Genomic DNA, 14,108 nt, shown 5'->3' on the forward strand with positions numbered 1-14,108 from the left:
TGTGTGTGTGTGTGTGTGTGTGTGTGTGTGTGTGTGTGTGTGTGTCTTCTTGGTGCTTGAACTCAAGGTCTTTTACAAGTCCTCTACCACTCAACCACGCCCAGTGCTGTGTCTTGACTCAGTTTCTGTTGTTTTTTGTAAATTTTAATAACATAAGGCAAGAAGTTAATTGTTGAAAATTGATATTGTGCTTGGCTATGAAAATTCATGTTCCCTGGCATTTACATAGCTGCCATTAATAAATGAAGGCTAGAGAAATGTGCTTAAGGTCACTTGTATAAACTTGCAGAATGTCTTAGTCAGTGTTCCATTGCTGTGAAGAGACACCATAACCACAGCAACTCTTAGAAGGGAAAGCATTTAATTGGGGCTTACTTACAGTTTCAGAGGTTTAATTGTCCTTATGTCAGGGAGCACGGCCACACTCAGGCAGACATGCTACCTGAGAGCTCTACATCTGGATCCAAAGGCAACAGGAAGATGGGGACACTACAAAGCCCACCAGTGACACACTTCCTACAACAAGTGATAAACCTCCTAATAGTGCCATTCTCTATGAGCCAAGCTTTCAAATCAGTGAGCCTATGTGAGTCATTCTTATTCAAAATACCATGCAGAGGACCTGGGAGAAGTTCCTAGCACCCACATGTTGATTTAGAAATATCTGTAGCTCCACTGTCAGGGGATTTGAAGTTCTTTTCTGACTTGTCATTAGATGTACATCATTCACATACATACCCTCAGGTATACACAAATAAAATAAAACTAAAAAAATAAGTAAAATAGAGTATGGTTGATGTCTTAGGTATATTTCTACTGCTGTGACAAAGAACCATCACTAAGGTAATTTATAAAAGAAATTACTTTAGGGCTTCTTGTTCCAGAAGGTAGTAAAGACCATCATCACCATGGCCTGGAGAATGGTAGTAGGTAGGCAGGCAGGCAGGCATGGCACTGGAGTGGTAGTTAAGATCTAACTGGAAATGTAAAGCTCACTTCCCAAGCATACTACCTCTGACAAGGCCACACCCCATAATACTTTTCTAAACAGTTCTACTAAGTGAGGACCAAGCACTCAAATATAGGAGCCTATGGGCCAACTTTCATTAGAACCACCATGAATGGAATTTTTGGTTGAGTGACAGAATACTCTTTTATACGAGTACACCATAGCCCTCCACAGACACACCAGAAGAGGGCATCAGGTCCAATTCCAGATGGTTTTGAGCCACCATGTAGTTGCTGGGAATTGAACTCAGGCCTTCTGAAAGAGCAGTCAGTGCTTTTAACTGCTGAGCCATTTCTCCAGCCTCAGAATGCTACTATCTACTTAAGGGAAGTGAATTTTAGTAAATACTCAAGTAATATATACTCTTTGTTTGTTTTTTGAGATGGGTCCTCTGTTTTACTCAAGATGGTATGGAAATTTTAGGCTCAAGCAACCCTTCTACCTGAGCTTGCTTAAAAGCTAAGAATATAGAAATATAACATCACATTCTGCCAGAATATAGTATGAATTTAATGTTATAGGGAATTAACTTCATATACAAAGGTGGTTATCAGAGGAATAGTTATCTAGGCTTTATTTTATCAATCTGTTTAAATGCATAATTTGCTTATACTGTAAATATTTGACTTTGTAAATAAGATGTAAAATATCAAATATGACCAGTAGTTTCATATGCAAAATAAAAATATGTAGCCATTTTTTCCTTTAGCAATTTCATAAAGCTAGGAACATACCAGATCAATTCATCATTCTAATTCATCTTCTATATTTTAATATAGTTACATTTAATGCTTGAAAGTTTTGCTGTTTAATCTGTTATCTTGGCCTATATACTGTTTTATTTAGTTTCTCTATAGTTTAAAAGCATTCAGCTCTGGAAGTTAAGACTTCCTTTTGCATTAGTTTTATCAAATGGGACATGTTATTCTTAGCTGTATTGCATTCCATTTCAGTATTTTCTTCTTGTTTTGTTATTCTTTTTCTCTGTAATGCTTTGGTTTAGCCAACCAGAAACATTAACGTGTGTGGGTGAACGGGGAGGGGGGGGCGGTGAGAGTGAGTGTGTGTGTGTCAGAGTTTGAGAGACTGAGAGACTTCCTGTTTTCTTTTTAGTCAGTTTGGTCAGTGCTGGAAATCAGTCCCTGAACTTGGTGCATGCTAAAGCACGTGCTCTACCACTGACTGAGCCACAAGTCTAGGTTTTTTCTGAGTATTTTAGTTCATTCGTATTGCTACAGAATACTACTAGATAGAATATAAACAACTGAAACACATTTCTCTGTTCGGAGACTAGAAAGTCTGGGATCAGGGTGTTGGTAGATTTCAATGTCAGGAGGGCCTTCTTTGTAGTTCATAGATAGAGCCAGCCTCCTTGCATGTGTCTTTTCATGGTGGAAGGTAGAAGACAGCTCTCTGGGTTCTATTTTATAAGCACATGAATCCCATTTATTTTTTGTTTTTATTTATTTATTTATTTATTTATTTATTTATTTATTTATTTAGTTTTTCCAGACAGGGTTTCTCTGTGTATCCCTGGCTGTCCTGGAACTCACTCTGTAGACCAGGCTGGCCTCGAACTCAGAAATCCACCTGCCTCTGCCTCCCAGATGCTGGGACTAAAGGCATGCGCCACCATTGCCTGGCCCATGAATCCTATTTATGAGGGCTTTATATACTCTGGTTGTCTTCTAATGCCCCGTGGATAGTATTTTCCTAATACTATCACACTGGTTGCTGCTCAGGTCCCAACAGCAGCAGTGTTGAAATGATACACATTGCCAGAAGTTTCAGCTTCCAGTCCCAGCACAGTAGATGCTGCTTCTATTTGCCACTAAGTCTTCTGGGCCTTTGTTGACTATTTTAGGTTATCAAATGTTTTTAGACTAGCCCAACTTGCACAAGGACCTTGGTTTGTTTGGCCTCTAGCACCGAGAAGAGAAAGATAAGTAAAAATAAAAACCTGACCAGACCTCTGTTTCTGACTGCTTCAAGACATTTCTAGTCATCCCCCCAGGAATTGCCCTGAGGCTCTTGTTCACCTCTGGGTCATTATATGTATTTCCTCTTGTTTTCTTTTCCTTTCCTAAGGCCAGATTTGATCAAGGAAATCTGCTTTTTAGAAACTCCTTACCCGAAAGTTCCAGCCCAGATTTCCCTAGGACATACTTTCTAGTTTTTGGCCACAGTATGTGTTCTGTTCTTAGGCCTTTATGTTTCTCTAGATGCTTAGAATAATTTCTTTATTCCAAATCAAATAGGAGTGACTGAATAAAAATCATTCTTTAAGAACTGTATTTTAAATTATATGTATGCATGTGTTTCTGTGTGTAGGTACCCTTTGGAACTGGAGTAACAGGTAGTTAGCTGTAATCTGCCTGATGTAGATGTTAGGAACTCACCCCAGACATTTCTGTAAGAACAGTATGTATTCTTAACCTTTGTTCCATCTCCTCAGGCTCTGAATGTCCCTATTTTGAAAAGCACTCTTAAGGACTGATTTCCCCTTTTCAATCAAATTTTTATTCTTACCTTACTCTTAACATTTCATTAGCACATTACAATATCACATTATTGTAATGTGTGTGTATCTGATTCTGATTTATCCTCTTTCATTTGAGACAGAACATGCAGCTTAGCTGGCATTGAATTAGCAACTATCTTTCTTTAGCCACCTGAGTGCTGGTATTTATAGGCTTTTGCCTCCATATGCAATTCTGAATACATTCTTAGTGTATTATTGGATTAGAAAATTTAGCTATTTGTGATGGTACACACTTATAATCTTAGCCCCTGATGAACTATGTTTGAGAGATCTTTTGTTCTAAGCCAGGTTAGGCTGCAAAATGAATTCCAACTCAGCCTGGGATACATAACAAGGAGGTATTTTTTAAACCATTTTTAGTGTAACAGCCTGCATTTTTTTCACATTTTTTTTTAATTGTGAAAGACTTATGTTCCTATTGTAAGTTGTACTTCATTTTTAAGAATTACTTTATTGCTTTGTGGTGATCTCTCTTTAAATTTCATTAGCCTTTTTTTTATTTATATTGTTTAGTGAACCTTCATTCTTGCTAATAATGTGCTTCTCACCCATAGAAATGCTTTTAGAATTCAGGTGGAATATGTAGGAAAGATATTGCTCAGGTTGCTTAGTACTTATTGAATGCTATTAACACAGTTGTCCTAATCTTTACTCATGCATTGACACGGTCTCTGCTAACTCAAGAGTCTGAAGACACTTAGAACTTTATAAATAACCCTTTTCAGGGCTTTTTACAGTATATTGTCTGAGTTTGGAGCCTTAAGTAGAATCCTATCTCCTAGCAATCCAAGAAAACAGTTCAGCCCTGCGGATTCCTCTGGCCTAATTTTGGACATTATCTTGCATCTCTGTTGAAAGGAAATGAGGCACAGACAGCCCCCCCCCCCATACACCTTATATTCCAGAACAGATTTTAAATACTTGGGAATCATGATTCTAAATAATCATTGTTGTGTAATGTATCCTTTCTTTCATTAATCATTCTGGAAAAATGTATCAATTGTGTTGGTTAACATATATAAGCTATTACATTGAAAATGACTTAAATGTAGGCCCATTACTGCAGTAAATATCTGAAATGATTAACATAAAAGGAGGGAAAAGTTAGTTTGAACTAATTTTCAATGTTTAGATCTGTGCTTACTTGTCATCCTTCCTCTTCTTGGGGTTAGGATTATGTGTTATGCAATGTTGTGGAGAACATATGATAAACCTGTTTATCTCATAGCAGTTAGAAGACAGAGAAAGATACTGGTGTTCCGTAATTTCCTTTGAGAATGTGCCTCTAACTGCCTCAGGCTCCCATTAGGTCCCCAAATGTTAAAGTTTCTACCGTTCTCCGATAAATCCAACATGGGGATTAAGCCTTTAACATTTAACACATGGACCTTTGCATGAGAAGTGAACATTCCTGATCCAAATTATAGAAGTAAGAAGAATATTTAAGATTCAATTTAAGTGGTTTTTAGATCTATACAAAATTGTAAAGCTTTGAGTTTAATTTAGTTAGAGTACTTTCAATCTCCCAGAAAGAAAGTCATAGTAATAACTTCATCCTTTCCCAGATCTAGGTTACCACCTAATCTACTTTGTATATCTTCACTTGACTCTGGACAGTTTATATAAATGAATTCTAGAGCCTATGATTCCTTATGAGTAATTTCTGTTATTTAACATAACTCTATAAAGGTTTATTCATGTTGTGGCATGTATTGTTACTATTCCTTTTGGTTGATCTGAACATTCACTATTTTGTTATACATTCATATACATTTAGTTTCTCACAACTTCTATTTTGAAGTGCTGTGCAAGTGTTTGCTTAGACATATGTTTTAATTTCTCTTGAGTAATATATACCTGAGTGTCAAATCACAGTGTCATATGCTAACTCTATATTTAACTTTTTGAGGAGTTGCCAAAATATTTTTCTGAAGTGACTACCATTTCACATTCCTAGTAGCAGTGTTTAGCGTTTCATCTTTTCATAGCTTTGCCAGTGCTTGTTACTGTAGTTTTAAAAATAACAATCATTTGAGTAGGTAACAAGCAGTATTTTTCCATTTTCTTTTAAAATTTTTGCTCTGTATTAAACATCTTTTCATGTGTTTATTGTTCATTTTTTATTGCCTTTAAAGAACTATGTGTTTAGTTGTCTGTCTCTATCCATTCATCTATCTCTGTGTGTGTTTTCTGTATGTAAGTCCACCACATGCATACCTAGTGACCCCTAAAGTTAGAAAAGGACATTTGATTCCCTGGAGTTACAGTTGGGGTTACAGACCCTGTGGGTGCTAGGAACCAAACCCACATCTTCTTGGAAGAGCCATTTCTCCAGGCTTTATCCTGTCTTTTTACATATTGTGTATACAAATATCTTGTCAGATATGTGATTTTTAAAACAATTCCACCCTTTCTTTGCATTATCTTTCACTTGATGAAGCCTTTGAAATGTAAGAATTTTTCAATTTGAGTAAGTCATGTTCAGTTTTCTTGTGTTTATACCATTATAGTAGTCTATTATGTTTTCTTCTAGGAATGTTATAGTTTTTACTTCTTTTTTTTTTTAAACATATCCGATCTATTTGAGTTAAATAGTATAAGTATGACAGAACAGTGTCCAACTTGATTTATCTTGTTTTCTTTAGATCATCTGTTGACCCACCTCCCAAATTGCATTGTCTTAAGATCTTTGTTGAAAATTTTATGATTATGAGTATTTAGAGTTATTTCTGGGGAATACATGTTATTGCATGAATCTCTTTTCCACTGCTGTCTTTGTAGTAGGTGTGACATCATGAAGCAGGAGTCTACCATACTTTTTCTTTCTTTTATGTATCTGCGAGCATACACACATTTTCATATTTGTACAGGTGCACATATATGACTTATGTGTGTGCCTATGTGTATGCAGAGCTAGAGGACAGCCTTAGGTATGTCACTGTTGGGAATGCTGTCTGTTTCCTTTGAAGTAGAATCTCTAATTGGCATGATGTACATCAATTAGGTTAGAGCTGCCAGAGATCCTCTGTCTCTCCCCACTCATCACAGGAGTGCCACAAGGCCAGTGTTTACATTCATTCTGGGAGTTAAGTCAGGTCCTCAAGCTTGTACGGCAGACATTTTACCCACTCAGCTAGCTCCCTAGGTCAGATCTTTTCTTTTTAAAATGCTGATACAGATATTTAGTTTCCTTTACAGCTATGAATTTCATTATTAGTTTTAATATTTGCAAATAGGTCAGCTGGAATTTTAATAGGTCTTCTACTGGGATAAGTTTAGGAGTATTGAGCACCTGATATCATTACCTGTCTTTCTTATTTAGTTAGGATTTATGCATTTAGCATTGAATTTGCCTTTTTCACAAACATGGCATTATTAGGGTCCACCACTGAAAAAGCTTTTCTTTTATATTTCCTCATTGACTCTGGCTTTTACCTCATATGTACACATATGTATGTGTGAATACCTTTTTATTTTATTTAAATTTAGTGGAATTCAGTGTGGCATTTCAACATTTGTCTGGCATGTTCTATTCAAATCTCGCTTCTCTTTATCTACCTTCTCCAAGTCATTCTTATTAAACACGATTGATCCTACTTATGCATTTAAAACTCCTAGCCTTTTAATATTGGTCAAAGTACAAGCAAGAAACACTTGTTATGCTATCAATGTCATGCACCAACCCTCTCCCCGCCATTTCTTCAGCTATGACAGTTCATCAATACTCTGGTCCATGGATTGATTCAAGTTCATAAAGGCAGGTGAACAATGTTATAAATATCTTACTTACTGGAGATAAGAGGAATACAACACTTGGTCTTTGCCTAAGTATACACACCACACTATTTACCCTACTGTTCCAGGCAGCTCTATTTAAAATGTTTTCAGTTAAGTAAAAATGATGGCACCTAACAATATATCTACCTTTGCCCAATGCAGCATGCCAACATGTTCTAACATGCACATTGCCTCTCCAGACTTCCCCTGGCAACATTCAAGCTGTTTTTATCCTTCCCGAGTGCTTATTACTTTCATTAGAATTGTTCCTTAGACAATCATTAAAAATGATTTTTTTCTTCTGTTCTAGTCGGTGGTGGATGATTGGATCGAATCCTACAAGCATGACCGAGATATAGCACTTCTTGACCTTATCAACTTTTTTATTCAGTGTTCAGGCTGCAAAGGTAAAACATATTTATTTTGGAATCATAAGGTCTCAAATAGCCATTTCTTCAAGAAATGTTATCCCCTTTCATAAAAAATAATGTTAAGGTAGTGAATTATTTACATTATCTGTGCAAAATGTATAAGGAGAAAAGCAAAGAACAAAGCAAGAGAGAGAGACTATTAACAAAGGTCTATTCACTGTGAAATTTATCTAAAAACTTAGCAATTTGTAATGTTTATGGTATTATTAGATTTTCTAAATTTTGTATCTGGTTTAGGATAAAGAAATAGAATGAAAGGGGGGAAGGTAAATATAAAGAGAGAGTTTCAGATGTCATTATATCGCATAATAGAGTTTAGGTGTTGGTTAAAGCTCATAAATAGCAGCCTGTAGTGAAATTGCCCTGTATTTAAGGTTTCAGATTGTATGATGTTTTTACTTAGTTTAAAAATATTTTGAAATATGAGTGGGGAAAGAACAAAATATAGATTGATTTTTAAACCTAGGACAAAACTCTTTAGGACAGACTTAACAATGCAACAGAATTATGTAAATTGGTATTTCATACATACAGTCTCATTGGATCAGTAAACAAGTCAGTCAAGATCATGGACAGCTTATGCTTTCTCCTTTGTCCCAGACACTCACATTATTACAGATACCTAGGTAGAAATATTTTTGTACTTTTAGGGGTATTAGATTTTCATAAAACTATCACCAGAACTGTGAGAATTGGAAATCTGGAAGGAAAGACAGGCTTAAATTATAAATAAAAGTTAAGATGTCTTTAAAAAAATGAGTCATTTAAATATGGGGAAAAGAAAGAAATTAGTTACTTTAAATTCTACAAGATCTTTTTAAAATAATCATTTTAATTGAGAAACAAGTAATACTGACATTTTATTTGTGGTTGATTAAAACATTCCATGTGTCTACGTAATAAATCTTAATTGTGATGGTAAAAATAAAGCCTATGATCTTCATATTGTCATTGACTTGGTTAGATTTAAGAATAAAAAAAAGGTTTTTTGAGACGAAGTCTCATAGTGCTGTTCAGATTGGCATCACCATTGCTCAAGTCTTCTTATCTAATTCCTGATTAGGATGGACTACAGGTTTACACAGGAACCAGCTCGAGAAATGTAAAATCATGTCTTAACAGAGTGGAGATTGCTCCCTAATTTAGTTGATTTAGCTAAAGTGAAAATAGCTTTCATTTATTATTTTACCTGCTTTAGACTAGTTTGAAAACTTTGTGATTAAGTTAAAAGCCTTCTTCCTTTATTAGATTCATCCTTTGTCTGATGTTGCTTTGTTTTCCGATGAATAAAGACTTGCTTAGTAAACATTTGTACACTTGCTGGAAACCAAACTTTTAAAACTTTGACGCATTGAAAACTTTCTCATGTCTATTTGGGTACTGATGTATTTGTTTTGTAAGGGCTTAATTCTATAATATCAGAATTTATCCCTTAACAGATAAAATTATTTGGTAGGATTCATTTGTACATGTGTTAGAAGTTTCTCTGTGTCATTTAGCTTACCTGTTATTGTAGCCGTAGGGTCTACATTTATTTCATTTTACTGTAATATGATCACCTCTGCAGTTGTTCGTTCAGTTAGGGATCATTGCCTGTACTGAGAGGGGCTCCAGCCACTCTGTTGTTACTATTGGGGCCAACCCAGGTTTTTGCTTGTTTTCTCTTTCCTGGTTGCCTGTCACTGTTTTGTTTACCAGTTTTTAGCACTTCCATTTCCTGTCTTGCACACCTTCTGACTATAGGCTGTGGCCTAGTGCAACTGCTAAGGATCTAGGGCCTGAAGTTACTGGCATCTATTTCCTGCCCTTTGATGCTTTTTTGCTTATTTTGGGGTTGCTGGCTCTCATGTTTGTGAGAGGGTGGATCTTATGAAATGGGGGTTGCCATTACTAGTCATCAGGGAATCTACTATGGTCTACTTTTAATGATTTATTTCCTTTCTCCCTTTCAAATTTTAGGCATCAAATCTATATCATTCTTTTTAACTATTTTATCATATCTTTGAGAATTCCATAAAATTTGATTTGGTCATACTTACATCCTCCAATTCTTCTCAGATCTATCTCTCTTCCCTAACCATTCAACTCATTATCCCTTCTTACCCCTTCTGTTGAAATTCACCAAAGCTAAGTTGTGCTGTCAAAATGTTCTTGGATCTGTGGCTTTCTCCTGGAACATGGTCAGCTTACTAGGGGCTGTACTCTTAGAGAGAAAAGCAGTTCTCTGTGTCCCAGGTTTTGTACATAGTGTGAGCACATACATACACTGTGAGCACATGTGCTCTGCCATGTCCACAAACTGTGTTTTCTTGTACTTACTCATCACCTTTGTTTCTTACATTCTTTCTGCCCCATCTTGCACAATGTCAACCAAATCTTGGGAGGAGGAGGGAGATCAGTATATATGTTCAGTTTAGGACTTAGAATTAGAATTCTTAGTCTCTTATTCTGTACCTTGACTGGTAGTTCTGTTTTGATCAGCATCAAACATGATTGATTCATCCATGGGTCTTATGAGAAGTCATTCAGAATGACTTCTGAATACTTTTTAGTACTGTGTCCATTTAGCAGAGTGTTAGCAGTAGCTTCTCTGCAAAGGAAGGTCTATGCCTCATGTCGTCATCAGCTCTTTGAGTAAAGGAACATGTGTAGTAATTGATCATGCTTAGAAGAACCATGCTTATTAGCAGTGTGACGTTAAGAAGTATGCTTTTGCCAGGCGGTGGTGGCGCACGCCTTTAATCCCAGCACTCAGGAGGCAGAGGCAGGAGGATTTCTGAGTTTGAGGCCAGCCTGGTCTACAGAGTGAATTCCAGGACAGCCAGGGCTACACAGAGAAACCCTGTCTCAAAAAAACAAAAACAAAGCAAAACAAAACAAAAACAAGTATGCTTTTATTGTGAATGTGGACTTACTAGATGTGATATTATATATTTTCTGTTAGTTCATTTCATTACCTTACATTAGTTCATATATGAACCTTTGATACTTGGAAATTTCAGGAGTCGTCACAGCAGAGATGTTTAGACATATGCAGAACTCTGAGATAATTCGAAAAATGACGGAAGAATTTGACGAGGTAACATTCTAAATGTTTTAATAGTTTTATTCATGTCAATCATGGCTTAGTGCTCACATATTTTTAATGACTAATATTACAGATATTGTTTATGGTATTAATTAAGTGATACCTATGCAACCTCAGGTAAGTTGTCTTAGTATCGGTGTCATATTAATCTATAAGTGGGGATATAATAAGTTTTGTTGTTCTGAAAGTGACATTTCAAGACATTCGATAGTCAGTAGGCAATAGTTAATATCTGGGGTCAAAAGGTAAGTAATTTATAAAAATTGCTTAGCACTTTAAAATGTTATGCACTTTGCAAGAAGTTAATAACTATATTATAAATTATATATAAAATATAAATATAAAAATCTGAGAACATAATTGAGAATATAACATTCTGAAGTACTGGGAAAGGAAGATTTGTTAAAATTGAGGAACTACGTAGTTAGATAAAGTATTAGATTATTACATAAAATATTTATAATTCAACTGTAAGAACAAAAAAGTATATGTTGAAGTTGATTAGCACAATGATATGATTGAAATATTTTATTGGTAGCTTTACTAATGTGAAATTTTCTTCAGGATACAAATTTGGGTTTGTTTTGTTCATAGTTGTATTCTAGCTAAAGGAATTTTACACTTTAAATCAACTTGAATTTTCAAGTAGAAACTCTTGTCTCACTTGTTTTATTAGCTCATTTTTTCTTCCTCTGTCTAATGAAAAAGCTTTCAGCTATCATTCTAAGAGACAGATGAGTTGTTAAATGGTTTTGATGCCACTAAGTGCTATTAATCAGTCCCTTAGTAGCAGGAAGGTATTTATGAGCAGTAGTGTTTTTTTAACCTTTCAGTAGTAAATGTTTAAGTGAGAGCCTTACTAAAAGAAAATGGGTTGGGTTAATCGTATTGAAATAATGATAAAATCAAAGCGAACCAATTTGTTCTCAACTATATTTCAGTATATTCAAATTAACCTATCAGTAGCTCAGTGTCAAAGTGTGCATTTAACTTGGTCTAGACCCTGCATTTAATCCCCCTTGGTTCAAAAAGTAAATGGAAGGGATTCTCTTTATGGAAAATACTAGGACCTTAGTCTCAAGCACAGAACTTGTATATAGCATGAATTTCAAAAATAATTATGATATTAAATATTAAAAGGTTTACTACAGTTATCAAATTAAATTATTTTGTATCTTTTGCCAGAGACCCTTTAAGAATTTTTATATACTTTTCTGTTGTTTTTAAAAGTATTTATTTAAATATATGCATTATGGCTATGTGTACGCATGCATGCATTCTGCACGGGATGGAACCCAGGGCCGTAATCTTGGCATGTGCTCTACCACTAAGCTAAGCCCTTAGCGTAAGACTTACTCCCGTGACATATTGAGGATATCAGTTTACATTCAGAATGACAGATGCCCCCCATTTTTTGTATAAAGAAAAACTTGGTTGCTGACTATAGTAGCTACATTTCCTTCTCTCTTATTTAATTTTGTTTTATTATTTGGTGGTTGGGATCACATTTAAAGCCTTACTCATGCTGGCAAGTATTGTACTACTGAGCTGTATATCAGCTTTGCATTTGTTAAATCATGTGATTAGTTATGCCCATTGACTATCTGTTGTCCTGAAACTAATAAAAATTTTAACTCTCTTTTGCTTTATGTATTCTGTTTAACTGTTTTTTTCTGGCTGAGAATACAATTTTGTTATTTTGAATCTGAAGATATAATTTTTGTTTGTTTTTATTTGAAAGAAATTTCATAGGTATATTTGTGCTTTTCAGAAGAATGTTTGACTTTGATGAGGGAAAACTTAATATTTTAACCTCAGTAATTGATATTTAATTTAATTGATTAAAGTGAAGTTCATTAAAATGCCTACTTTGATCTTAAATAAAAAGGCAGTGTACGCATCTATCTTTGCATGTTCTTTTGCTTTTTTTGAGAATTTATTGTCGAAAAGAAGACAATATATAATAGTATTTTCATGGTTTTTGCCTAGAGTTTATTAAAATCAAATGAAGTAAGTCATGAACTTGAAATGAATTGCTGTCTAAACATTTTATTTTAGGATAGTGGGGATTACCCACTTACCATGGCTGGTCCTCAGTGGAAGAAATTCAAGTCCAGCTTCTGTGAGTTCATTGGTGTGTTGGTACGGCAATGTCAATATAGTATCATATATGATGAGTACATGATGGACACTGTCATTTCACTTCTTACTGGATTGTCTGACTCCCAAGTCAGAGCATTTCGACATACAAGCACCCTGGCAGGTTGGTATTTTGAAATATTTTCTGGATATTTCTTTCAGTTAGAGACAAGAATGATTACCATCAAAGGAAGAAACAAGTAGTAATAATATGAATTCCTTTTTCTTTTAAGTATTTTTGATATAGCACCTCAGTGTGTAGTTCCGACTGACTTAGAATTCATAAGCTAACAATCGCTTTCTGCAGATCACTGTGAATCTTTGGGAATCGATTGGTACTTTTACTTTTGATTCTTTTCTCAAGCTGTTAAATAGTTTATGCAAGCGTAGTAGCCACAAACAAAGGGGTACTTCTGCTTTGTTACATTATACAATGGCAATGGCAGGTGATTTGAAGTATAGTAAAGAAAGGACAGAATTATCAGATCTTTTGATTAATGATTAATGCATTTGAAATTCCACCCAAAAGTAGCCTGACTGTCCCAAGTTCAGTAACAAAAGGTTCTAGAGGACATTTCATGAAAATGACTTTTGTTAATTACCTTTTCATTGTGTGTGTAGGAAAAGTAAAAGTAAATACTTATGAAACACTTTAACCCAAAATAATTTGATAAGGCCATTAAAGTTGGGTATGGTGGCTTGTGTTTATAATCTCTGGACTTGAGGCTTATGCAGGAGCGTTACCATGAGTTAGAGGCCAGCATGGGCCCTGTCTCAAAAGTTCTGTTAAAAATAATATTTAGATTTCCTACTTTAGGCAGATGGATAGTAAAATGGATATAAACTGTAATTTACTTAGAAGATGAATCACAATCTCTGGAAATCATTGTAGGAAGCATTTTATTCTATTTGTATATATGTTTCTCCACTATGTATGTGCCTATTGCTTGGGGCGGATAGAAGAAGCTAGATTTCCCAGAACAGGAGTTACAGATGGCTGTAAGATGTCATATAGGTGCTGAGAATTGAACTTGGGTCCTCTTGAAGAACAGCCGGTATTCTTAATTGCTGACCTATCTCTCCAGGCCAAGGACCCAGTTTCCGTTTCATTGATGTTTTCTT

The 14,108-nt window shown here is 35.2% G+C and overlaps 1 protein-coding gene across 1 annotated transcript in view; it reads left to right on the top strand.

Annotated features, from left to right (window-relative positions):
* The window catches only part of Stag2 (stromal antigen 2), a 124,275-nt gene that overhangs the window by 62,154 nt on the left and 48,013 nt on the right, over positions 1–14,108 (top strand). Inside the window, exons 4-6 of the mRNA XM_031372636.1 lie at positions 7,639–7,735; positions 10,762–10,838; positions 12,906–13,110. Of these exons, the coding sequence (XP_031228496.1) occupies positions 7,639–7,735; positions 10,762–10,838; positions 12,906–13,110 (379 nt within the window). The remainder of the gene's footprint in view (positions 1–7,638; positions 7,736–10,761; positions 10,839–12,905; positions 13,111–14,108) is intronic.

The sequence above is a fragment of the Mastomys coucha genome, chromosome X, assembly GCF_008632895.1.
Source record: "Mastomys coucha isolate ucsf_1 chromosome X, UCSF_Mcou_1, whole genome shotgun sequence".
Lineage (NCBI taxonomy): Eukaryota > Metazoa > Chordata > Mammalia > Rodentia > Muridae > Mastomys > Mastomys coucha.